The 27022-nt window shown below is 35.0% G+C and overlaps 1 protein-coding gene across 3 annotated transcripts; it reads left to right on the forward strand.

Moving 5' to 3' along the window:
- The first annotated feature begins 7399 nt into the window (after window positions 1-7399).
- On the forward strand, window positions 7400-26556 carry LOC136210616 (SNARE-interacting protein KEULE). 3 transcript variants are annotated; one of them, XM_066001960.1, is made up of 21 exons: window positions 7402-7695; window positions 9680-9738; window positions 12268-12349; window positions 12969-13047; window positions 15198-15248; window positions 15359-15455; window positions 15594-15626; window positions 16703-16828; window positions 16907-17098; window positions 17175-17258; window positions 17355-17453; window positions 17526-17602; window positions 21642-21735; window positions 24310-24435; window positions 24520-24615; window positions 24770-24886; window positions 24968-25048; window positions 25593-25783; window positions 25864-25954; window positions 26052-26141; window positions 26228-26556. In XM_066001960.1, the coding sequence occupies exons 1-21, from the start codon at window positions 7623-7625 to the stop codon at window positions 26279-26281; spliced, it is 1992 nt and encodes a 663-aa protein (XP_065858032.1). In that variant the 5' UTR covers window positions 7402-7622; the 3' UTR covers window positions 26282-26556. The 3 variants fall into 3 exon arrangements, with proteins under 3 accessions (XP_065858033.1, XP_065858032.1, XP_065858034.1); XM_066001961.1 differs by lacking the exon at window positions 15198-15248 and having other exon boundaries at window positions 7400-7695; XM_066001962.1 differs by lacking the exon at window positions 7402-7695 and having other exon boundaries at window positions 9707-9738; window positions 12246-12349.
- The last annotated feature ends 466 nt before the right edge of the window (window positions 26557-27022 follow it).

A 27022-nucleotide genomic window follows, 5' to 3' on the forward strand; every position in this document is an offset into this window, starting at 1 on the left:
GACAAGAGTACCTTCCTCTATACTTCTACTCAATCCTAATCTCTCCGCTGAGTACTTAAAACCGAGTACTCAGCCTCTCCTTTCTATCTCTAGAAATGATAAGTGTTTTTGTCCTAATACAAAGATGTGCTAAGACACTTTAGACGATTTACAATCACTCTAGACTTTTACACAGATATGAAAATGTAGTGTAAGAATTTTGCTTTGCTTCTTGCTTGCAGAACTTGTAGAGATTTGGTCAGCGTAATGGCTTGATCAAGTTCTGTTATTAGTGAAGCTTGTGATGGCACTATTTATAGAGACGTCTGGTCATTCAGTCATTTCGAATTTCGAAATAACCGTTGGAGGGAAACGGCTATGTGTCGTTGTCATCCTGACTTGCACAGAGCTCTCGGCCAATCACAATCGTGTATCTTCTGTCCTCGGTCAGCACAGCAGATGGTCTCTCCTTTTATGGTAAAGTCAACTGGACAACATACTGTGTCGTCTGAACTTTGCCAAAAGAGGAAACACTTTGTCTGAAAGTTTTCCTTTGCCAGCTGCTGTCTTGTACGCTTTGTCGAGACTACTCAGCAGCTTCATGGTGAAGTTGTTCCTGAAGGTCTTCTAGATCCTTCCGATTGCTGAGTTGTGTTTTTGTTCAAAACGGCAACGTCTTGACATACGTGGGCCGAGTGTACTGAGTTGTTTGACTTGGGCCTTGGCTTCCGTATTGGGCTTGGGCCTTCCAATCCTTATGACTTATAACATTTATACTCAACATTGAACAAACACATTAGTAGAATAAATCAAAGCATTTAAACTTAGTGTGTTTAGAATATGTATTTTAATTTATACTTAAACAATTTTGTCAAATCAAAATTATGTAGAAAGGTGTTTCAACAAGGTATTCCCTATTGGTTCCAAATACGGTAGATTAGTTCTAAAGGGGGACGAATAGAACTAATGGATAATTTAAACCTTTAAAACTTTTCTTAACTAAGTTAATTGCAACACAGAGGGTAATTCTCAGAATCAGATGCAACTCTAGTCTACTGAGATTGATTCTGCTTCTGATAATTCCACTCCAATGAGAACTCTTTTAACTGAGGCTCTGAAGACCTTTAGACAAATGATATTTACGATATGCACAAAAATTTCAGAGTGAGTCCGTGTCTAAATTTCTAAAATGTATATTTTGATATTAGTATATATTATATACTATTGGATGTGTGAAGTTAATTTGGTGTTATAGGAAAAGTTTGGAGTTAATTTGAAGGTTTTATGTGTAAATTAAAAGTTTAGAATAATTTTTAAAGATTATATAAAGATGGAGGACCAAACGAGATCTTTGCCGAATTTAGATATGTATATGCGAAATGTTCCGGATGATGACCACATTCATTATTTTCTTTTCTCCTTTTTCTTTTTCTTTTTCTTCTTTCATCTTTATCAGTTCTTCATCGTTCTTCGATCGTTTCTCCACCGTTTCTTTGATTTACGGAGATTCGACCGTCCGAATCACTCGAAATTTGAAACATAGCATCCTTATGCATAGATCTAAGTCCTAACCGAAGAGTTTTTGAGTTCCGGCAATGTTTGGAGCGAAACGTCTTAAACAGGATTTAGACGAGAATTGAACGAGTGTATTTTAGCCGAGGTAAGTAACTATCAACTATATTTTGAGTTTTATATATATAGATATATATATATATATATATAATCAAAGAAGTTTCAGAAATTGATATTTTAAGGTTTATACAAGTATTTTGTAAAATTGGAGTTTTACATAATTTTGCTTTTTATTGTGAAATTACGGTTCAAATGAAGCTATTGATTATGCTTCTATGTGAATTTCAGATTTTACTTGATTATGTTGATTGAATGCTTAATTTGGTTGATTTACATATATACATATATGTTTTTGGTTTCAATATATATCTATATTGAACAAAATGAATTTGATGATTTCTTACGAATTGTTTTTGGATTGAGAAATCTGTTGCGGTTATTGTTGTTATTATTTTGGATTGAAGTCCAAATATGATTTTTATGATACAAAAGGGCTAATTGAAGCCAAATGATTTATGGTTATGAAATAGTTTGGAATTTGATTGTGAAAAGAAATTTGAGCACGTTATGATTTTATGATTTTATATCCATCGAGAGTTATCCAGATCGGTGGTTTTATATTTGAAGACCATGTTCAGTGAGGGATATGGCCTGTGTACACAGTTTGAAGACCTATTGGGTATGGCAACGAAGTGTTGGGTAAGACCATATGGGATAGGCAATGTTAAGAGACGTCTCGACTATATATGTGGTTATGGATTGATACTTCAGGGGAGAAACTCGAGGATGGATACAATGTTTTAAGTTCAATGGATTATATTTTCGGTTATGATTGATTTTGATCTAAGGTTTTACGTTTGATTAAATACGAGTTGGTTTGATAAAACATTTATTTGATTATGAATTAGTTGGATGAAACTTTTATTTGTTTTGGTTTATATGAACTTAAGTTTTGAGTATATTTTATAAGGTTTTGATTAAATCATTTATAAAGGTATATATGTAGCTATGTTAAGTAAAGTTGGTTTTTATAGCTGATAGTTTCTTACTGAGATTTTTGTCTCACATTTTTTAAATGTTTTAATGTTTTTAAGTACATGATATAGAGAAGGTTACCGACCGTTTAGGCGGGGTTTGGAAGTTGGCTGCTTATTGTGAGAATTATGGTTAGAACTTTGGTAGTTCAATTGTAATATAATGGCGTTAGATAATTTGGAGACTCTTAAGTATTGATTATGATCTTTCTATTTCACGCCCGATGCCGATTGAGGTCGTCTAGGGTCGGGTGTGACAATAAATGTGAGATAAAAGTTAGGGCATGCAATATTCAGAGGAAGTAAAAGGCAATAGAAGGGAAAAAAGTTACTTAGCAGATTTATACTGGTTCGGCCTTCTGCCTACGTTCAGTCCTCAGAATACCTTCTTTTGACCTTTAATCCACTATAGAACTCTTTCGGAGCTAGAGCACAAACCTTTTACAATATAGTATAAGCTTGAGTAAAGTACCGTCCTTTACTACAACACTCACAGCTCTTTGATGCCTATTAACCTAAGCAACAACAGAGCTTCTGAATTTACAATAGAAAGATTGATATCTAAAATATACTTGAACTAATCTCTCTCTCTAAATGATTACACGAATATAAAAGTGCTTTGTATATTTGCTTTTTGCTCTAGTTTTTCACTTTTGCAATGTACCGCTTTTAAGATCGATGATAATAATTAGGATAAATTTCAAAAAAAAAATCACATGGTTTCACTTTTTTACAGAAAAATGACTGTGGTTTTTTCTTTTCAAATACATGACTGTGGTTTATTCCGTTATGCTATTTACGGACTTGGTGAAGATGTCGTTTATTTACTGACGTGGCTGAAGGGTAAATATGAGTTTTTTAAAAAAATAAGATAAATTAAAAAAAACCTTGTGGTTTCACTTTTTTTTTTCAGAAAAAGGACTGTGTTTTTTTCTTTTCAAATACAGGACTGTGGTTTATTCCGTTACACTATTTACGGATTTGGTGAAGATGCCGTTTATTTGCTGACGTGACTAAAGGGAAAATATGGGTTTTTAAAAAATTGACCAATGGATTTTTTATAACTATTTTGGATCTACAACATTGACCCATGGATTTTTTATAACTATTTTAAAAAAAAAAATTAAGGGGGTTAATTCGTATAAGTGAATCATGTCAATTATAAAATTAATATCATATGAGTTAAATTAATCAAGTCTAGAAAAAACCGTGCAATAATTATATCAATATGATAAGTTTGTTTCGTTTTCGCTGATTACATGTAATTTTATTACATATAAATAATGATTTTTATTACATATCAATAAATTATATAACAATTTTTTTAAGTGGATTACTATACCCAGCCTCAATTTTCCACTCTCAGCCTTCAGAAAAAGACGATACTACCCCTTACCATATATTTCAAAAACTCTAAACTCTCTCAAACTCAATTCTTTCCGAAATCCTTGATTACACGTGTAATGGCGAGCAATCCGTCATCCCCAGGAAGAGACGAGAATGACCAATCCGTTGAAGTTGATGTATATTTCCGTTTAAATTTTTTTGATTACGTTTTAAAATTTGAGAAAAAATTGGTTGTCGGGGTTCGGGGTGTATGAACATTGCGCCCCACCGCAAGGTGGAGCGTGATGTTCACATGCGCCCACCACAAGGTGGGGCGTGATGTTCACAAGCCCCACCTAGTGGAGGGGCGCAATGTGCACACGCCCCGTATCCAGAAAATAGAATTTTGGCACAGAGACTCGAAATATTGGCGAATTTGATCGTAATGGAATCTAATGTTCGTTAGTTAACATTTGCAGGTTCCGTTAGAAGACTTTGGAGGTGACGGTATCGATTATAGTGGAGAATTTGATCCTCTACAGACGTTTGAAATATACTAGGAAGCTGTTAAATGGACAAAACAGACGACGATTCGTCTTGGCTTCGAGTTAACTATATCTTCTCACAAGACCATGGGTAAATTAAAATGGATATTGGTTAAATGTGCATGTGGTATAAAAAATACCCAAAGGTATAGGGATATGGAGGAAGTAATACGGAGGAATACGAAAACAAAATATTGTGGTTGCAAATTCGAGGTGAAAGTTCTAGAAATCAGAGAATTAAGGGGTTGGGTGGTAAATGGTGTTGCTGGAGAGAGAGGACATCACAATCATGGATTGGTTGTATATCCTCAGGAATATCGACAGATGAGCGGACTAAATCCCGCTTCAAAAAAAAAATTGTGCGTCAAATGAGTACAACTCAAGTAAAGCTTTATGCTATTTTTGTAGCGATTGAAGAAAAACACCCTGAGAATAACCTGATCCAAAGACATGTATATAATTACAGGGAAAACATAAGGACTGAGGGTTTTGAGGGTCGGGATGTAATTAGTCAGTTTTATCCAATGTTATTAGAACCGAACCAGACATCAAACCGGATTTGTAACTGGGTCACGGGTCACTTGGTCGGATCGAATGACTCGAATTGGTAGGACCGGATGACGTAATAAATAAATAAATATATTTTTAATTTAATTTAAATTATTAAATTTATTAAGAGCTTTAAATTTTATTTTATGTATATTTAAAATTTAAATACCAAGTAAATTTTGTTTATATTGTAAAAATCAATTAAATTTTTAATAATATTTGTTAAAATATATATAAAAATAAATACTAAATAATATTTTAAGTTTTAAATTTTTAGTATTAGTATAATATATAATTACATAGTGTTGTTATTAAACATAGGTTGAAAGCTAGCTTAGTGGGAAGATGTTTATTGTCATACCTAATGGTTTAGGTTTGAATCCCTTCTTCTACACATTTATTTTTTTTTAACTAAATATGAATGAATGGTTAACCAGAATAAACCGCTCAACCGAATCGATTCACGGCCGAACCGGTTGACCCGGACGGTTCACACGGTTCAGTCCGGTTTATTCAGCCTCCTAATAACCAATCTCAACCCGTTTGCGGTCGAACTGGTCGAACCGATCGGTCCGGTCCGGTTTTCACAACATTGGTTTTATCAGCTTGCTCTAGATATGGATTACATACATTAAACGCAAGCGGATCCAGATAGCAATGTTCTCACTCGTCTTGGATTCAACATATAAAACAAACAAGTATAAAATGCCATTTTTTGAGATCATTGGAATGACGCCTTCTAACAAGAACTTCTTGATTGCCTATGCAATTATGAAGGATGAGACTGAGGGTAGTTATATGTGGGTTTTAGGAAATTGAGGCTTTTGCTCGAAGGTGATGTACATCCGACAGCCATTGCTACTGACCGGGAGTTAGGATTGATGAGATCGGTTAGTGAAGTTTTTCCAGAAACTCATCATTTATTATGTACATGACATATCAATAAAGATGTGGAGGATAGAGTAGGCAAATTGATTGGATTGAAGGAATTTAGAGAAATTTTTAAGAATAGCAAATGGAAAAAAATAATTGAAGCGCCGACAGTAGCCAAATATGAGGAGGCAGTGAGAATCATGAAAAATACTATTGTTAAATGGCCTCGTGTGATACAATATGTGGAGACCACATGACTAGTGCATAAGTAGAAGTTATGCCGAGCGTGGACGAACAATGTGTTGCACTTAGAAAACATAACAACATGCCGAGCGTGGACGAACAATGTGTTACACTTATATTATTGTTACGTGTTTTTATTTAAATTGTATTTTTTTTAAATTACGAGGGGCGTGGGGCGTGGGGACATGACGCCTCACCACTAGGTGAGGCATGTGGCTATCACGCCTCATGTGGTGAGGCGTGATGTCCTCACGTCCGCGTGTCGGGAGAGAAAAAAATAACTCCATTTCCCACCCCAACACCTGAAATGGCATTTTCGTCATTTCAGGGGCTAGGGATGGAAAAATTGGGTTAGGAATAACACCACCTTTTTTAATCGTATTATATGTGCACAATCTTGTGCAATTTTTTATTTATTGATAATGATGTGTAAAAATATAATAATAATTTTACATATTTATGTTATATCGGTTAATTCTAACGTAGACTCTGTTTGATAACGACTTTCAACACTTAAAATTAACACATTAAGTGCTTATAAAGTCACAATTTAAATATTTCAGCTAAGTGACATAATCATTTATTCTTATAAGTAAAAAAATTTAACTTAAAATTTTAAGTTCAACATTATTAGTTAATATTTTTAAATTCAGTATTTGTTGCTAGTATTTATCAAATAATTATATCATTTAATACTTTTGGCATTTATAAATATTCATTACTTATAATCCAGTACTTGTTTTTTCAGTACTTAATGTTAACTTTTGTCAAACACCACCTTAATCTAAATTTTGAAATATTAATTCGGTTAGGTTTTTTTGCTATCGTAGAAAAGTAGTTCAGTTGGCATCGCACGTTGAGTTTGCGAAAAAAAATCCAAGTTCGATTTTTACTATGTACAAGAGTGATGACCCTTAATAGTGTCTAAATCCGAACATAATTATCTCATTAAACATATATATGGTTTAACATTCGTTTGGTTCACATATTCTTATTTGCTATTACCAATAAATAGGAAATATTACTAATTGATTTTTTTTTTTTTTTTTTGTTAAGAGCAGTTGTTTTAAACTTAAAAACGAAAAATATTCCGAAAACAAACGGTTACTTAGAAAAAAAATAAAAAAGGAAAGGGTAGAAACGTAACTTATCCAAAGTCCATACAACCGCGCAGCCAAGCCAACAAAGACTTCCGGTCTAATTCTTCCGCGATTCTATTGTAAGACGAAACGCGAAATGGCAATTGGCCGGTTCAATCAGGCTAATGGTCAACACGTCATCACCAATTTGTTTGTCTTCCCCAAATTAATTAACAGCAAATTATCTTCAAATTAAACAAAATAAGAAAACCAGTTATAATTTGTTTTTCTCTCTCTTTTTCACGCTCCAATCCATTTCCCTTTCTGATCTCCCTTTCCCTGTCTCTCCAACCTCTTCTCTTTACTTACCATTACTAACCAGCGATCTACCTGTAATTTGCTGTGTTTTCCGATCCATCGACATGTCTTTCTCCGATTCTGACTCATCTTCTTATAATGGCGACTACAAGAATTTTAGACAAATTAGCCGTGAACGTTAGCTCTCTCTCTTCCCTATCTTTCTTCTTTCTGCGTCAATTTATAAATGCATATGCTATTCATTTCCAATTCAATTTCAGTTGCATGATCATTTGCTGTTCTGCTACTTGACTCAGTTGTTTGTTTGCTTGGTTGAAGAGTTTTAAGTTTTATTCGAGCTATTTGTTTTGGTGGATGACTATTTTATACTGGCTTCGGGGCTATACGGTTTACTAATATTTTCTCTCAACTAACTTGTTTCCTTTATATGTATATAAAAATTGTTTCCTTAATTGAATTTTTTGTTTGTCTTTTATATCATTTCCGAGTTTGCTAAGAGTTTGTAGTAGCCAAATGCAAAGATTAGGGACCTATTTTTATTTTCCAGGTTAGTTAGGCCATCCTATGGATTGATCATGACTATTGTAAGACATACCCTTACCTAAGTGATCGTGATCATACCAAAATGTCACGTTCTTTACCCGCTCCAAAATTGATGTCAGGGGTTATCATTGCATGAGGCAATTCAATAAGCTGTATTAATTTTTGGATACTGGGATTGCCGGAGTGGACATCTTTGCTGTGATTGAATTGATTTTCCTATAAAAATTTCCTCCGACTGGAACATAATTACTTGAAAAAGAATGGTTTTAATTGACAGACTAAAAGGCTTAAATAGCTTCAGTACTGTGAGTAAAATGTGTACTTACTGATGTTTCAGATGATGATGATGGTGCTCTATGAAATTGTGATGAGTAATATGTTTATTTGAAACCACTCTTGATGGTTAGATAAATTAGTCTCATGGTCTGAAGCTACTTCAAATTTTGTGCAGATACTTGCCTCCATTTTGTTGTTGTTTTTCATCTCTTTCTATAGAAATCGCTTATTTGTATATCTTTCCAGCACATGCCAACCGTACATGATCAAGTCACTTTGATGAGGGCTCATGAGCGCTGAAATTGACTGGATAAACTTAATATTTGTGCCATTTGTGAATTTTTAGACTTTTTCTGTATTTATACACCTTTCCTGTTTAATTGCTTCCCTCGTTCATAGCTTGGGGCCATCTTGATTGCTTGAAGATAGATTGGATCACTTTATATAAAGTGTCCCATGATGATTGGAATGGAACCAAATTACCAATCAACCAACCAATCACTTTGTGGTGTGGGTAGGGTGACGATATTGCACAATGTGCTTTCGAAATGTTTTGACATGAGATAGTGATATCTTGCAATTAAATGTATACAAATCTATTTATGCCTTCCGACACATTTATGACCTTGTTAAAAAATCACCTAACTCAAGCAAACTTTTTAGTCTTCGTGTCAATTTTGAGAGGATGTATCAAATTACAATACCTTTTTACTGGCTTTGTTTGGATGCTTGCCAATCTTACAATGAACTAATGCTACTTATGAATTTACTTGGTGTTGTATTACTTCCAAAACAACCATGTTACATTCTACTATAATATCTGTAAAGTCTTGCTGTGGCTTCTTTATGAATCAAATTGGTGAGATTAGTTAAAAAGTGGCTAGCATAAATCACCTGTTATCCATTCATAACCATTCTTGTGTGTTTCTCTGGCTGCTCAAACAATATTGAAGTTTGTAATTGCTCTTGCATGTGCATGGAAATAATTGGTGAACCATGGCTCAATGATGTGATAAGGCTGCATCTATGTGCCTGTCCTCCTCATTTTATCCTCTAGCAAAATGCTATATTTTGCTCAAGGAAGTTCATTATCATTATAGCATTTTTGTTTTCATTAGATTATTCATTTTTTCCCCTCAAAATAAAACGAGCCGTTAGACCAAAAGAGAACACTGGGAATCAGTTTGCTTGGTGTTTTATTATGCTAGAGAGTATATTATCACCATTTACTGATACTATCTGATTATTTTGGATTGGTACTCTTAGAAACTAGTTTTAGCCAGGCTGCTATTATCATGAATCAATGATTGATTATCTTTATATCTGAACTGGTTTCTGTCAGGTTTATTACATGAAATGCTTCGATCAGCCAAAACGGCGGACTCAAAATCAACATGGAAGGTACTTAAGTGGTAGTTGTTCAATTATTTTTCTCTGTCTTTTTTTTTCTTGAAAGCTTCAGATTTATTTGTACCTTATTTGCAAAGGAAAATTTGAAATTATCTGGCATATTTGCACATTGATGTGATTTATGAGTTCTGACGCACTGAATACATGTTGATGAACTCCTTGCCTTGACTCCTGCAGACTAAGTAGATGACCTAGCTTTTGATAGTGTTTTAGGATTATTTTTCTTTCAATGCAATGATGCAACACTAGGAAGCACCGGCACGTATGGGGCGGGTACAACATAAGGCATTTAAAAAAAATATGAGATGCGCCAAATTTTATATTTATATCTATATATATATATATATATATATCATTTGTAATGAAAAATTTAAAAGATATAATAAATATCTATGAAGCACCGACTCGGGTGCGGACACGGAAAATGGCATTTTTAGAAAATATGAGACACGGGTGTGGCAAGACACAACAAATTTTATATAATTAATTATATATATACATATATATATTAGATATAAAATATCTAAAAAAACTTGCTAAATCACAAATAAGTCATTCTCTAATCACGCAAGGATGAAATCGCAAGGATTTTGGTGCGGATGAAATCAGACAAGACAACGACAAGAAAGAAGATGAAGAAAGAAGATGAAATCGCAGGAGAATCGCTAAGAATCGTAAATCGCAAAACAAATCGAAGAAGGAAGAGAAAGAAGCCCTAAGCGTTTATAATCGCGATACACAGGTGAGAATTAGATGTAGTTTAGGTTTTTTTTGTCAAATTTTGTAATTGAACCATAGGTTTTAAAAGATTCAAAAAACCCTAAACTTTTACATATTTTCACCATTAGCCGTGTCCCTACCGTGTCACTGCCAAGTCCCATGTCACCGCCGCGTCCCCCGCCAAGTCCGACATGGCCACAGCGACCCCGGGGAAGAGTCCGTGCTTCATAGATAAATATATAAACCATAAATTACATTCATAAATAAGACATTAATTCATCAAAAGAAACATTTAATACTTCAAACTATTTAAACTACCAAGTCTAAAGGCTATTTTAACGGTTTGAATCGGAACCCACCTATTAATCATTGTCAAATGGCATGGCTGGTAAGGGTTTTAGATTTTAATGTGCAACTTGGGTTTTAGATTTGCCCTTAGCTAAATCTAAGGGCCTGGTAGTGGCTGATTTTGAGTTTTTGTTTTGCCATCTCATTGAAGACTATGTGTAATTAGGTTAGGGTTTTTATTTTTAGATTTTGATTTTTTTAACAAATAAAAGGGGCGGCGGATGCTGGGTTTATGTTCTTTTATTAGTTTATATATATATATATATATATATATATATGTAAACCCCTCTTTTTGTGAAGTTATTTGAAAAAAAACCCCTATATTTTATCTAATCAACTCAGAATCCGTGTCCCCGAAGTGTCCATGTGTCCCCATTTTCTTTTTCAAATGAAAAGAGGGGACACTTATTTGTTGTGTCCCGTACGTATCTCCGGCTTGTCCGTGTTCCCGGATTGTCAGACACTCGTACGTCAACCTCTTAGAAGTCTCGGTGCTTCATAGATTCAACAAAAGGCATCAATAATTTGCATTGGTTGCTATGCTTTCGCATCAATAATTTGCATTGGTTCCTATGCTTTCTGTTTGTGGCTTATACTTATAGGATTTCAATTGTGTCATGACCTACTATATAATGGTCAGATGTGAGGAGATCTGTGAGACATATCTATATCCAGTCAGTTTCTTAGGGGACTAAGATGTCAGTTTCTTAGGGGACTAAGATGTCATACCAAAGTGTTGCTGTGCTACCTCTTGTTTTGCTAGTGTTTTGTGTCTTCATTAGAGAGATTTTGTTTGCTTCTCTTGTCTCTCGGAAATTAGGGTGTAGCCTTTTAGTCACTAAAAGGATTTTGATTGAATATGTGAGCTCCATCCTTTCAATTTGTGTTGTATGAAATGGGGCATCTTAGTTTTCTCAAATATATAATATAGTACTATCATGGCTGCTCATCTTTAAATGTTGCTATATGTTTACAATAGTTTTGTTTTAAGCAAGTCAGTGACTTTAATCTCAAAGTGCATGCCATTTTTGTTGCTATCAATATATGACTAAAGTACAGGTGCGCCAGGAAGGTATACTGCTACTAGAATTAGGGTTATCCATGCACAACCTTGGATGACATGATTTTAGAGTTTTATGGAACAAATTAATTGCTATAGTGTCTTTCTGTAAAGATATTGGTATTGAAAGGCATATTTTAGTTTTGTTTTTCTTTTCGGCTTACTCTTTCTGATTGGAGATGTTTGCATCATACTATAGGACTAATGGAGATGATTTATACATGTCTATTTATATGAAAACATAATTGTGTGTCTGTTATTACTCTAACTTGCATATATTCTCCTCCACTATAGTTTATTTGCTTGGCTTGTTAACTTTTATCCTAACATATGTTTCATATTTTAGAATGTTCATCTAAAGTTATGCCAGTTATGGAATATCTTATGCCTAGGTACTCATCATGGACAAACTTACTGTAAAGGTCATGTCTTATTCGTGCAAGATGGCTGACATCACACAGGAAGGAGTTTCATGTAAGAATTACCTGGTGACTTCTGAAAACTGACAAAAAATGTCTCGTGTTCTTATAAAGTGATTTTTTGAACCTCCTTTAAACTGTGGTAATAGAAAATTTCCAATTTACAACGGCTTTGTCCAAAAGGTTGTTTTGGATCCTACTTTTTATTTTTGCTTGGTCAAAGTGATCCAGTTGAACAATTGTAAGTATGTTGTGCGAAAACTGTTCTTGAAAGAATTCTTCTGAACTTCAAAAGATATATTATCAATTTTCTTTGTAGAAATGTGTCCATATAATCTCTGGAAGCATTTAGTTCCACTGTTTCTTCTTCTACCCAATGATCCTGAGACTGGGATTTGCTGCTTCTGGTAGTAATTCTAAATTGCTAATGTCTTCTGATATAGGGTATTGGATATTCTATGCAATAGCTATTCTACACACAAAAACAAATCCCATGATGTATATTTTTGTCTACCAATTATTTATAAATTATATGTAAATGACTGCTTTTCTGCTGCAAGTAATTACTAATTATACAGTTTAGGGGAGGCAGTGAATTGCATCTATTGACTCTGATTGTTGTTTTTGCCATTCAAAGTTTTTCCTTATTTTTTTTTTTTGGCTTCTCTCTGCAGTGGTAGAAGATATATACAGACGAAGGCAGCCATTGCCCTCCATGCATGCAGTATACTTCATCCAGCCCACTAAAGAGAAGTAAAATATTTTCCTTTTGCTGGTCTCATCAATTATAATGTTTTATTCTGCTTCTAATCATGTTATTGTTGCTGAGGCACTTGTATTTCTTCTTTCTGTTCCTCACTTTTTTAACCTTCTAACACTGTTCTATTTGACTTTTTTTTTTCTTCTTCTAACTTCACGGTTTTTCTCCGATTCAAAATAACTTTTAGAAAGGAAAAAAATGAAAAAGTGAACTAACATTGTCTAAGCTGCTTATGCTGCCAATCTTGCTATGGTGTTGCAAAAAAACATTATGAACATTCCCCTCTTTGTGTTCCTAAGCCTAGAAGAAAAATGAATAATGTTTGTCTTTTTTACTGCATTTGAGGAGTGACTGGATTGCATTCCCCCCTGTCCGTAATTAACAAGTTAGTGATACTTTTTTCTTTCTCTTTTGGATACCTATTCAAGCCTAATGAATTATGCAATATTCTGAGGTGTACACTGAATCATTAGTAGGTAGACGATGTTTAGTTCAGATGAATTTTTTTTTATACAACAATTGGTTAAGATTTGCAATTTTAAGGCCGTTGTATAAACTTCAGATATGTTTATTATAGGAGTGAGGATATTATATTATTCTTAATGGGAAGGCCTAATGACCTTAAAAATGCACCTTCACTTATATCCAATACTTGCAAAAAAAAAAAAAAAAAAAAAAATTAAAATGTACCTGAAACTTTCTGTTTATATCGATTTTAATTATTATTGAAATTGGGTCATAAAAGCTGTGTTCACGCTCTTATTTGAGTTGGAGAATAAAATTATTCTTATTTTCTGAGACACAACCACAATGACAAGTCAACATTCATATCCAGCTCTTTACATGAAGTTGATCACCTTTGACTCCTTTTAATTGAAATCTCACCATTTCCATAAGTTGTCACATAACCTTTAGTACACGAGAAACACAGGTCCTGCTCTTGACTAGATTGTTGCACATCTGATTCTCACATATCTTTATTTTCTCCCGTCGGATCCAAAAATGAAGAAACTAAAATTTGTAGTTTCTGAATTAATAGAATCGAATACTAATGCATATTCAATTAGCAATAACCTTGATACCAAAGAAGAGTTTGACCCAATGCTTTATTTCTGTCCTAATTTATCCTAATTTGATATTAAAAGTATATTGCTTTTCCCGCAATAACCGAATGCCTTTTTCTGTAAATACTGCATATGTATTTGATTCCATCCATAAATCTGTTTTTCTTTTCTCTGTTCTTTTCCTATTCAACATCATCAATGCATAAATTGCAATCATTAGCAATCGAACACAAAGAAAAGACTGACGTGATGCGTAGATTTTGATGGAAATACCATATGGATCTGTGTTTGTGCAATCTGCACTAATTGCTAAAACTGATTTTTGTCCGTGTTTCTTCTTGTTGAATTAGAAATGGGTCTTTGACAATAAATCAACAAGGCTTGACCAAAGATTGGCGTGCTAGGCTTGACTAAAGCAGTTCTAGTGAAGATAGATCTGTTGAGAACCCCTAATAAAATGATGTTGTGAAGAATGATCCATTTCGTGGAATGACTTCCTCCATGGCTATGTGTGGTTTATGTCCCTCTCATGTAATAGGGAGGGGAAATGAGTTTTATGTTAGTAAGTCTTGAGTGAAAAAGATTCTGAGTAAACCTTAGTAAAATTGTACAGACTAACTATGCTTGCTGACTTGTCACTGTGATTGTTTTTAAGCAAAAAGACCTGATGACCTCATCTTAATAATGGTTGATACAAAAAAAAGTTACCAATTGCATACATTGCAAGGACTGGATATAAGTGAATGTAGTCAAGAAGTTCGTAACTAATAATGGCTTACATGATTTTGTGGTGATAAGAGTCACAATCTCACAAGTAAACTTGATCATTTGTAATGGTTTAAATGATTTCTTATATTATTGTTTTTTACTATATTCTTGCTAATCATTATTAGAAATTAGTTGTGCTTGCTTTGCTCAGGGGTCAAGTTTACTTTCATGTTGAAAATCAATAATATGTGAATTATTTTAGTAAAATTCAATTTGCAATAAAGCTCACAAAGGATAGGGACCTCTCTCTCTCTGACTTGTTAAAAATTTACTAAATTCAATTGCTTTTTCTAATTGTATTAATTTTGCAGCGTCGTCATGTTCATGTCAGATATGTCTGGGAGGTCACCTTTATATAAGAAGTGGGTGAAGATATTGTTATTTATTATTTGAAGTTTGCCTTTTTAAGTTTGTAGCTCTGGCATACTAATGGTTCTTGACATATTTTTGTTATTTTTCTATATGGATGAAGGGCATTTGTTTACTTCAGTTCTCCTATTCCAAGAGAACTGGTTGCTCATATCAAGAAAGATCCAAGTGTATTGCCTCGAATAGGAGCATTGAGAGAGGTACTTTTCTCATATATATACATGTGTGTGTGTATGTGCTGAAATTATTTAGCTAGTTGATATATTTTCTTGTGATCTGTCAGTACTAGTAGTATTACCAATGGATAGTGATATTTTTCTGATTTGTGTGAGATGCAGATGAATCTGGAGTATTTTGCGATAGACAGCCAGGTATGTTATAGCATCAGTCTGTTAGTTCAACATTGTATGCATTATACGGTCAATGACAACTTTTATTATTATTATTGTCCAATGAATTAATTTTTTTTTATTGAGTGAATTTTTCAAGTTTCTCATGCTTGCCTATGGAAATAAGTTTCTTGTCATATTGATTTGAGCACTTTTTCCTTGATTATTCATTATTTCTCTTCTAATAGAAAGTTCAGTTGAGTTGATTTTGAGAATTTTGATACTATCTTTTTTTTGTTTTTTTTATGCTAATGGCAAATGATTCTATTTCATCATAATGTAACAGAGAATTTTGCTTGTTTATTAATTAGGAGCTATCTTTCTGTTGTCAGTTTTTATGGAGCCTAGTGATATTCGCTCGTTTGTTTTTCCTTTCTTTAGGTTTTCCTTTAATTTTCATTGTACACTTTCAGTGTACCAGGTGTCTGTGTCAATCATTTTCATTTTGGCATTTCGAGTTATTGTAAATGAATACTCAAGCCTTTTGTTCTAAAGATGTATAATCCGGTGTAACTGTATGATCTCTTGAGTGCCTTCTCTCTAATACTCTTAGCTCCATTACTTCTTTTCCTGTGAGAAGAATGGGATGAATAGATAATGAGCCAAGTATAGCTAATGAAACAAACTGTAGTTGCAAGTTTGTTGTACATTGAAACTTCACCCAATGATGGCCACTTTTATGACAATACATCTGTATGCATACTTCATTAAGGATTGAAATATTAATTATTGAACTAATAGCTTAAGCTAATAGTTAAAGGCCCAATTCATATTAATATCTGACAGGTTGAAACTTAATTTGTGGTGGAAAGTTGTAGCTCTTACACGTAGATATAAATGCTAGAGAAAATGAAAGGACAGGTTGCACAATTATGCACGGGAAACTTGGTAATGACAATCTCCAAGCATATTCAGAATCTCTGACTTTTTGGTTGCACAAACTTTTCATTGTTTCCTTTCTTTTCAGAACTTTCTGCATTTCTTACAACTCTAAATTTTCCTTTAGCTTTCTTGATCTTTTCATTCTTTTTATTCACATCATGATATTCTTCAAACAGGGTTTTGTCACTGACCACGAGAGGGCTCTAGAGGAACTTTTTGCGGATGATGAGGATTCTCGCAAAGGTGATGCGTGTTTGAATGTGATGGCTAATCGCATTGCTACAGTTTTTGCTTCTTTAAGGGTATATATAATTATTTTTATATGGTAGTTTCATGCTATTCGGATGATATTCTGAGGCAAATATTTTTCTGATTTTTAGGAATTTCCTTATGTTCGTTATCGTGCGGCGAAGTCCCTTGATGTAACCACAATGACAACATTCCGTGATTTGATGCCCACGAAACTAGCTGCTAGAGTTTGGGACCGTGTAACTCATTATAAACAAAAGATTGAACATTTTCCTCAGATGGAAACATGTGAATTGCTCATCCTGGATAGATCTGTAGATCAGGTAATAACATATTGCTTATGGATTTATTATATGCTTATAGCATGGCTTGGTTAACATGCTCATTCTTCATTTCTAGATTGCTCCAATTATTCATGAGTGGACGTATGATGCCATGTGCCATGATTTACTGAATATGGAGGGAAATAAATATGTGCACGAGGTAATTTTATCTTTAAATCTAATTAAGCTCTTGTGTTTCCTTAGTTTCTGTTGAATAGCTATTGAATATTGTAAATCAAGAAATTCTGTTTTCCAGGTTCCAGGTAAAAATGGTGGTCCTCCTGAGAAAAAAGATGTTCTTTTGGAGGAACATGATCCAATCTGGCTTGAGCTTCGCCATGCACATATAGCAGATGTAAGTGTGATGCCTATACTTTTTGGATTGGTATATTCGCATACCCTCATAGTTCCTTTGCTGCTTTCTTAGGCTAGTGAACGGTTGCATGAGAAGATGACAAACTTTGTATCAAAGAATAAAGCTGCACAAATTCAGCAGGGTTCAAGGTTAGTATAAAGGTTTCATGATGAAAATTGATCATCTTATCCATTGATATGTAACATTGGAGGAGATAAATGCTCATATGTGATCCTAGAGTAGCCTGGTGCATTCAGTTTTGTCAACTTTGAATTGAGAGGGAAGGATCCAACAACAACAACAACAACAACAACAAAGCCTTAGTCCCGAAATGATTCGGGGTCGGCTAACATGAACCATCATATAAAACCGTCAAATCAAGTCGTGTCAGCGACACAAATTCGCTCCCTCCACTCCGTCCTATCCACTACCATATTTTCCTCAATTCCCAGTAAACTCATATCACTCTCGATCACCCTCCTCCAAGTTTGCTTAGGTCTTCCCCCTCACCACTACATCCCTTTGCCACTCTTCGGTTCTCCTAACCGGCGCATCAAGCGCTCTACGTCTCACATGGCCAAACCACCTTAGTCGGTTTTCTCTCATTTTATTCTCAATAGATGTGACCCCTACTTTTGTCCTAATTATTTCATTACTCACCCGATCCTTTCTCGTATGACCACACATCCATCTCAGCATACGCATCTCCGCCACCGACATCTTATGGATGTGGCAGTGTTTCACTGCCCAACACTCCGTACCATATAACAATGCTGGTCTAATTGCCGTCCGTAGAATTTTCCCTTCAATCTATTAGGCATGCCGGGGTCATAAAGGAAACCCGTAGCACTCTTCCACTTCGACCAACCAGCTTTAATCCTATGAGCAACATCTCCATCTACTTCTCCATCCGTTTGGATAATAGATCCTAAATACCGGAAGCAATCCGAGGCCTGAACAACTCTCCCATCTAGGGTGATTTTCCCTGCCTCCCTTCTCCTATGGCCGCTAAACTTACACTCCAAATATTCTGTCTTACTTCGGCTCAACTTAAAGCCTCTAGATTCTAGAGTTTGTCTCCATAGTTCCAACTTCCTCTCCACTCCTTCTTTCGTCTCATCAACCAACACAATATCATCTGCAAACAGCATGCACCATGGTATACCATCTTGAAGTGAACTTGTTAGTTCATCCATAACGATGGCAAAAAGAAATGGGCTTAGTGCGGAACCTTGATGCACTCCAATCGTAATAGGAAACTCTTCAGTCTTCCCAACACTAGTACGTACACTCGTGCATGCTCCCTCATACATGTCCTTTATGATGTCAATATATTTTCGCGAAATGCCTTTCCTTATCAAGGCCCACCAAAGTACTTCCATTGGTACCTTATCATATGCTTTCTCCAAGTCAATGAAAACCATATGCAAGTCTTTCTTCTTATTTCGATAGTGCTCCATTAATTGTCTCATTAGATGGATGGCTTCCATAGTTGATCTTCCCGGCATCACTCGCTCCCAAAGTTTCATAGTGTGACTCATTAATTTGATTCCCCGATAGTTGGCACAATCTTGGACATCGCCTTTGTTCTTATACAAAGGGATTAAGATACTTTTCCTCCATTCTGATGGCATCTTATTGTTTCTCCAAATTTTGTTGAAGAACGTCGTCAACCATTCGATTCCTCTTTCTCCCAAACATCTCCAAATCTCAATAGGGATGCCATCAGGTCCTACTGCTTTCTTCAACTTCATCTTACTTAATGCCATTTTGACTTCACCCTTTTGAATTCTCCGCAGGCATTCATGATTTATCATATCGTGATGGATACTTATATCTCCAACATCTTGTCTGCGATCTCCATTAAATAAGTCATCAAAATACGATAGCTTGCTGTAACAAATGATTTTCATCTCAAAAGTTGTGGTCTACTGAAGTTAATTAGCACTTTTATCAATATTTTTGGCAACTCTTTCCTGATACATCTTTAAGTTTATAAACCATCTTCTATTGTTTTGTTCGTCATCATTATTTCGATCTTTTCAATGTTTTAGCAATACTCTAATCTTAAATCATTTAATTCAGTATTCTTTGAACTTTTGATGGGGTACATAGCCGAAGTGTCATTGATGTCAATATTTTTTTCTCAAGCCAGCTACTATTACATGCTGAAAGAATAGGATTTAATGTAAATTGTTTGTGTAGATGAAAGGAAAACTAGGGAGATAATAATGAGTGCATAGAATGTATGGAAGTCTTGAATGAGTACGCATGTCTTCTTGTGGTGCCCCTGCATTTGAGGGCTCGCAATCGTCTCCTATGCCCACTCATTATGCATGGGAATAAGTCGAAATAGGTCTGTTATATTGGGTTTCGTACCCCTTCAACCTATTAACTAAAGTTGAATGAGCATATGCATGGGAATAAGTCGAAATAGGTCTGTTATATTGGGTTTCGTACCCTTCAACCTATTAACTAAAGTTGAATGAGCATATGCATGTTATTTAACAAATTCTTTTACACAATACCTTTTGGTTTAAATGGTTCAATTCTTATGCTCTCTCACAATACCTTTTGGTTTAAATGGTTCAATTCTTATGCTCTCTCTTTCTCTCTCTTTTTCCTGCATGAGAAATTTTCTTTCAAAACTTATTATTCACCATTCTTAAATTTACATGGTTAAGATGAATTTAAAATAGGCGTCTAACGGTTATTATTACATTGTTTAAATGTCATTTTTTAGGAAAATCACTGTATAATTGTAAAAATTTGAAACGAGAATACAAAATGCTAATAATAATAATAATAATATATAAATAGATCATAATTGGGTAATTTAGGTTATATACAATCCAATCCATATAGAAGTAGAACCAATCCGCTCCAACTGAACCCACCCATTTTCCAAACATACATTTTTTTTTTAATCTCTGTTGATAATTGAAGCGTTACTAGAAGGATTCCATCATATCTTTTTTATTCTAGTGTCATATATTAATGCGGGAAGGAATGGTGGAGGGAAATTGGTTGTGTCTGGAATTTGGGGATACTGGCTTTTGAACTATCTTGAGATTATGTGCTTTTTTCTTTTTGCATTTCACCCTAAATCATTTTGTGGTTGAGGTGATTATTGTTAGAGATTAATATAAGATAAGATATATGATTGGGCCTCAACTATCAGCTTGAGCTTTTAGTTCAATTGGTTCCATGACATGGTGTTAGAGCCTCTTGGACCAAACGGTCGAGAGTTCCAGTCCTGGCAACCTCATAATTTGTGGAATTAAAAACACACGGTGGGATGGGCCTGTGTTGTGCACGCTGCAAGCCCAATGGGCATTTGCGTGTGGGTGTGCGTCAGGATTAATATAAGATCTATAATTGGGCCTCAACTATTAGCTTGAGCTTTTAGTTCAATTGGTTCCACGAAGCTCAAGCTTATAGTTAAGGCCTAATCATAGATTTTATATTAATCTCTGACACCCCCCACTTGCAAATGCCCCATGGGCTTGCAGCGTGCACAGCACAGACCCATCCCTTCATGTGTTTTTAATTCCACGAATTAATGAGGTTGCCAGGATTTGAACCCTCGACCGTTTGGTCCAAGAGGCTCTGATACCATGTCATGGAACCGATTGAACTAAAAGCTCAAGCTTATAGTTAAGGCCCAATCATAGATGTTATATTAATCTCTGACAATTATGGTGACTAGGTCCAGTCACTAATATGTAGGACATTGCTTTATTATTAGAGACATTTGTTCTGACCTGGTCTTCTTCCCATCTCTTAGTGGGATTGCATCGGTGGTTTGAGGAGATTTAGTATTATTTTTGTAGGCATGTCGCTAGGTAAATTATCTAAATGGTCTACAGTGGCTGCAGCAGTCCTTAGCTGTGATTTCAATTAACAGTTGCCTTATGCCTGATAATGTAATGACAGGGCAAGAAACTATTGTATCGGTGGTCTACAGTTGCTGCCTTTTTTTTCCCCCTCTTATCTTTGGTTTTCCATGTAGGCTTGGTTTACGTTTCATATCGATATTGTGTTTGTGTTCCATTATTCTAGCAGATGAGCCAGCATGTCCCATATATTTCTGCTAGTCACTTAGTTGTCTGTTTCGTTAGTCTTTTATCTCTTGCTTGGGTAGTTGCTGTCATTATTTCTGACCTTGAAGTCTCACCTGTTGTTCAGAGATGGTGAACTTTCTACCCGGGACTTGCAAAAGATGGTTCAATCTTTGCCTCAATACAGTGAACAAATTGACAAGCTCTCACTCCATGTAGAGGTTGGTGTCTTGCTCCAACTACTTTTATTCCGGTAAAATAATTTGTAACAGATAACACACTGCCTCCTCTAAGTAACACCTAAAGTACTATTGCAAACATTTTAAGTCATAAAATCGTGAAGAAATTTGGCAGGATTGGTTCTCAGTTTTCGGAATTTGTATGAAATACTATTTGAATGTCGATGCAAGTTGTCATTCATTGTTTTTCTCAAGCTTATTGACATACGAAATTTGTGGTTTGCAACTATTTTCTGCATCTGCTTTATGAAAGGCCTATCTTAAGCCGGTGAAATAATATACCACCATCATCTCTGATTTCCATGACTTGTGCATTGTGATTGTCTTTCCTATGTTTAATGCCATAGACATTGATGTGAACGGCTCTATTTTGGTACTAGTTTAGTTCATGGTATCTGTTTTAAATGAATGACAACATTTTGGCTCTGAGTTTTAGTTCTTAATTTCTTTAAGATATGTATAATGTTCTTGGGTTCGAGTCTTAGGAGCAGCCTCTTGCCAAATAAATTGGCAGGGGAAGGCTTGCCCCCAGTACACTCTTGTGGTGGGACCTCTCCCCGGACCCTCGCTCAGCGGGGACGCGTAGTGCGACCGGGCCGCCCTTTTATGTATAATGTTCTTGGGCATCGAAATAAAGCAGATAGACTTTACGTTTGAATCACACCATAAGGATTATTTATTTATTTATTTTAAACGAAGAATCTCAATATGCATGGGACAAGATGTGTATAAGATGGATGAAATGTAGTTCTCTTAAAGAAAATTTGAAAAGGGGATAAAAGCGAAAAAAGATCGGTTAAGATTCTGATGTTTATGAGTTCAAGTTACTTTTCGCAGCTGGAGAGTTTCATAATATTTAAGAAACTTTTTGACTTCTGTAACATGATTCTATGATTGAAATTTCTCTTTATTCATTGGCCTTTCATATGTACAACAAGCCTTTTCTTAATAATTCTTACCTAATATATCCCTTAACCTCAAACTTTACATGATCGGCAGTTACTGGATGGAGTTTGTACTTGTCGAAGTTGTATTCTCTGTGGGGTTGGTTATGAACCGTGACTTTAGTAGTGGACCCAAATTGACTGATCTGTGAATATTCCGTTTAGCATATGGTGAATTCGGAAGTGGAGGAATTAGACCATTTTAAGGCCAGTAGACAAGACAATACAATACAGGCTGATTGTATTTGAGCTCAAACCAAATTAAACGTGCTTGGTGCATGGAGCTGGACTTCAATTATTGCAATAAATTTTTTATCATTGTTCAAATTTGATAAACCTAGTAGCAATGGTGCCGATAGTGGAAATCCTGGACATGCATATTAGGTGGTATGATGTTGAGATAGCAATATTATGGGGTGGTAAATTGTACTAATGGTCCTTGATGTTTGGGGTGTATTTCAAAAGGGTCAGTGAACTTCATTTTGTTTCAATACAGTCATTGAACTTTCCTTTTTATTTCTATAAAGTCATGTTGGCCAATTCAGAGAGAAAAAGACACGGAATAGTGACATGACTGCCATGTATGAAAGGATGATTTTTACGTAGGACATGGCAGTCATGTGACAGGAAAAAAATATAAAAAATTACATTTTTTATTTACTTAAAAACAAACTGCTCGAAACTGCCACGTGGCAGCCAAAAAATATAATTTTTATATTTTTAGCTGTCACGTGGTACACATGACTGTCGTGTCATACCTAAAAGATTTTTTTTTTCATATGTCAAGGTTTTCTTTTTTCAATGTGGCTACCATATCACTATTTCAGTAATTTTCCCGGTTTGAATTGGCCAGAAAGACTATTGAAATAAAAATGAAGTTCAATGATTTTATTATTACAACAATATGAAGTTCAGTGGCCCTTTTCAAACACGCCCTAAACTTCAGTATCATCAGTGCAATTTACCCCAATATTATGTATATAATCGTTTGCAAGAGATTTGGAGTAAACCTGGGAGAGAAAATGCAGGATGCTAGTGATAGGGATAACTCTCAAGTGGGTTCTGGATCTTTCTAAGAGCATGTTTTTGGGATGTGAACATCATGGGGAAGCATATGGAACATATGATTGGTTGGATAGTTCTTCCTTGATTTGGTCTTTACTTGTTGGAATGCATGTCGAATTCGTAGACATTTATCTACCTGTATTCATATTTGTACCTGAGTCTAATTAAGAGCTTAGAGTTTTGTTGAGCAGTGATTGTTTAAGATTGGCTGGCCTAGAACCATCAGAGGGTAGTGAGGACCTTACAATATAAAAAAATGGCATAGGCTTTGACAACTTTTAGAATGTCCTTTTCTTTTTCCTCTTTCATCTTTTTCAACATAGGATAGAAACATGACTACTAGAGGTGAAAGACTATCTACTTATAAAAAGAGTTTATATGACCAAGGCATATAGGCTTTGACAACTTTTAGAATGTCCTTTTCTTTTTCTTCTTTCATCTTTTTCAACATAGGACAGAAACATGACTACTACAGGTGAAAGACTATCTACTTATCAAAAGAGTTTATATGACCAAGGCATAATGCAAATTGCATTTATGGATGCAGATTGCTGGAAAAATTAACAGAATGATTAGAGAGTTGGAGCTTCGCGATATAGGGCAATTGGAACAGGACCTTGTCTTTGGAGACGCAGGAACAAAGGATGTAATTAAATTTTTGACTACACATGAGGTGATAATGAAACAGTACTTAATTGTGACAGAAATATTGCAACTTACTAATTGTACTTATAAAGGATGACTACCACTTGTGCAGGAAGCAAGTCGTGAAAGTAAGTTGCGCTTGTTAATGATTCTTGCTGCAATTTATCCCGAGAAGTTTGACAGTGAAAAGGGTCTTAATATAATGAAGGTTTGTCTACTTTGCCCTTTTTCCTTTTACATTAAAGTTTTTTATTTTTTTATTTTTTCAAGTTAACACTAATCACACATCTTTCTTGTCTTGATGCTACTGACAATATTTCCTCATACATATCATTCTGATTTCTGATTTTGAATTCCTGCAGTTAGCAAGATTACCTGAAGACGATATGAATGCTGTGAGAAATATGAGACTGCTTGGATCTCCGGAGTCCAAAAAAACTTCGACCGGAACTTTCTCTCTGAAGTTTGACATGCACAAGGTAAATATACATGTGGATCAAATGCTTCTTCTGTTTTATGGTTTCTGAGCCTGGTTTTTTCTCTTCCTTTTCAATTGCCAGAAGAAGCGTGCTGCCAGAAAAGACCGTGCTGATGCTGAAGAAACAACATGGCAGCTATCACGGTTTTATCCTATGATAGAGGTACACCCAATGTCTCGTTTCTACATATCATCTTGTTGCTTTCACTCTTCTTATGTTGATATTCAATTTCACATTACTATGAGGTGCCAAAATATTGCCATTCATTTTAAACAAGTTTTGCCATTTTGCTACAAAAACAAACAGTAATTGTTTTCATGTTATTTACTTCACTAGTTCTAATTCTTTCATTCACATGCAATTCATATATTAGCACCTCAATGGGCTGTTTTCTGTGATCCTGGTATTTATACATGTTTTCAGATTTAAAGTTTCTTCTCTGCTACTTTATTTATATGTTTCTGATTGAGTTAATATTCTTAGAAATTCAGTTGTAGGGTGAAGATTTTGTCACCAAATGTTGCATTGATTGAACTTGTGTTTGCTAGAAAGAATTTATAAGCATTGGTATGAATTTTTAGTATAGACCACATCGACATTTATTTACGTCATTTTGTTGTATCACAAGTAGGCCATGGACATATTCAAATTGCAACTTTTGCGAGGATTATGTTGACATAGAACTTGGTAAAATGCTGTCTTTCAGGAACTTATTGAAAAACTTAGCAAAGGAGAATTATCAAAGGATGAATATCCTTGTATGAATGACCCTAGTGTGTCTTTTCATGGGACATCTCATGCTGCATCACCAATGCATGCTCCGGCTGCCCATTCAATGAGATCTAGGAGGACTCCCACATGGGCTCGGCCTCGGAACTCTGATGATGGGTATTCAAGGTATTCTTCTGCTATTGATTGCAGGCTAGAAACTCCAGCAACCTTCTTGGTTATAACGTTTTGTTTTCCTGTTTTTACAGCGATTCAATACTGAGACATGCATCTAGTGATTTCAAGAAGATGGGCCGGCGTATTTTCATATTTATTGTCGGTGGTGCTACTAGATCGGAGGTATGAAGAGCTTGATATCAATTCCATTCCATTATAATGATTGTTCTCTCTGCACGTTCTTAAAATCTTTCTCTCCCTTTCTTTGTTACGTCCTTAGCTAAGGGCATGCCACAAGCTCACAAATAAGCTGCAGAGGGAAGTAGTCCTAGGCTCAACAAGTATCGATGATCCTCCACAATTTATCACGGTAAGCAGTTCTATCTCAAGGTTTCAACCATCTCTCTTCCATTATCAGCCAAGTGATATTTTCTTTGGATTTTGTTGTATATACAGAAAATAAAGCTATTGACAGCGGATGAACTCTCGTTGGATGATCTGCAGATATAAGAAGCCCAATATGAGATTTGATGGTTTCTAATCCCATTTGTATGCATAGATACGTACTTTTTGTATCCAATTTTTTTAAGTGTTCAGTGTAAAATGTTTGGTTTTTCTTGTTTGTGGTGGTCTCGGTTGCCTGGCATGTGGGTGGGCATTTTAAGTTGGCGGTTGTAATTGATGTGCTGGAACAGCTGAGAACTTGCCGCTGTGTATAATATTATTTTACTAACCAACATTAGTAAAGGAACAAACTGCAGTAAGAGTAACCATTTATTCTACCACACTGGTTTTTATCTACTCATATTTTTTCTTCTCGTCCGTTGTTTTTAAGAATTATCATGATTTAGAACGGAAGTAGAGGAACACTTCACTTGTATAGAGTAAAGGGAGTCTCTCCAAAACTGAACAAACATGATTAATAACTTCTTTATGGATACCGTTCAAATTTGTCTACTGTTTTTGAGGAAGTGTAGATGTACCTTTAACGTAAGAAATTGTAAAATTTTGTCCTTGACGTCACCAATATAGAATAATTTCAGGTCCAATTAGTGATAGAGTTAGCTTTTAATTGTTTGAAGTATAAAAAATAAACTTGCATAAGTGTTAAAGATTAAAATACTAATTTTCCTCTACCAAGATCAAAATGGTGCCGTTTTCATCTGTCAGAAAAGAAAAGATTGCAGGGATGATTTTCAAGTGTCTGTTGAAATCACTATGCTGCTTTTGGACTTATGTAATAGTTGTTCT

Source organism: Euphorbia lathyris, chromosome 1 (genome assembly GCF_963576675.1).
Source record: "Euphorbia lathyris chromosome 1, ddEupLath1.1, whole genome shotgun sequence".
In the NCBI taxonomy this organism is placed as follows: Eukaryota; Viridiplantae; Streptophyta; class Magnoliopsida; order Malpighiales; family Euphorbiaceae; genus Euphorbia; species Euphorbia lathyris.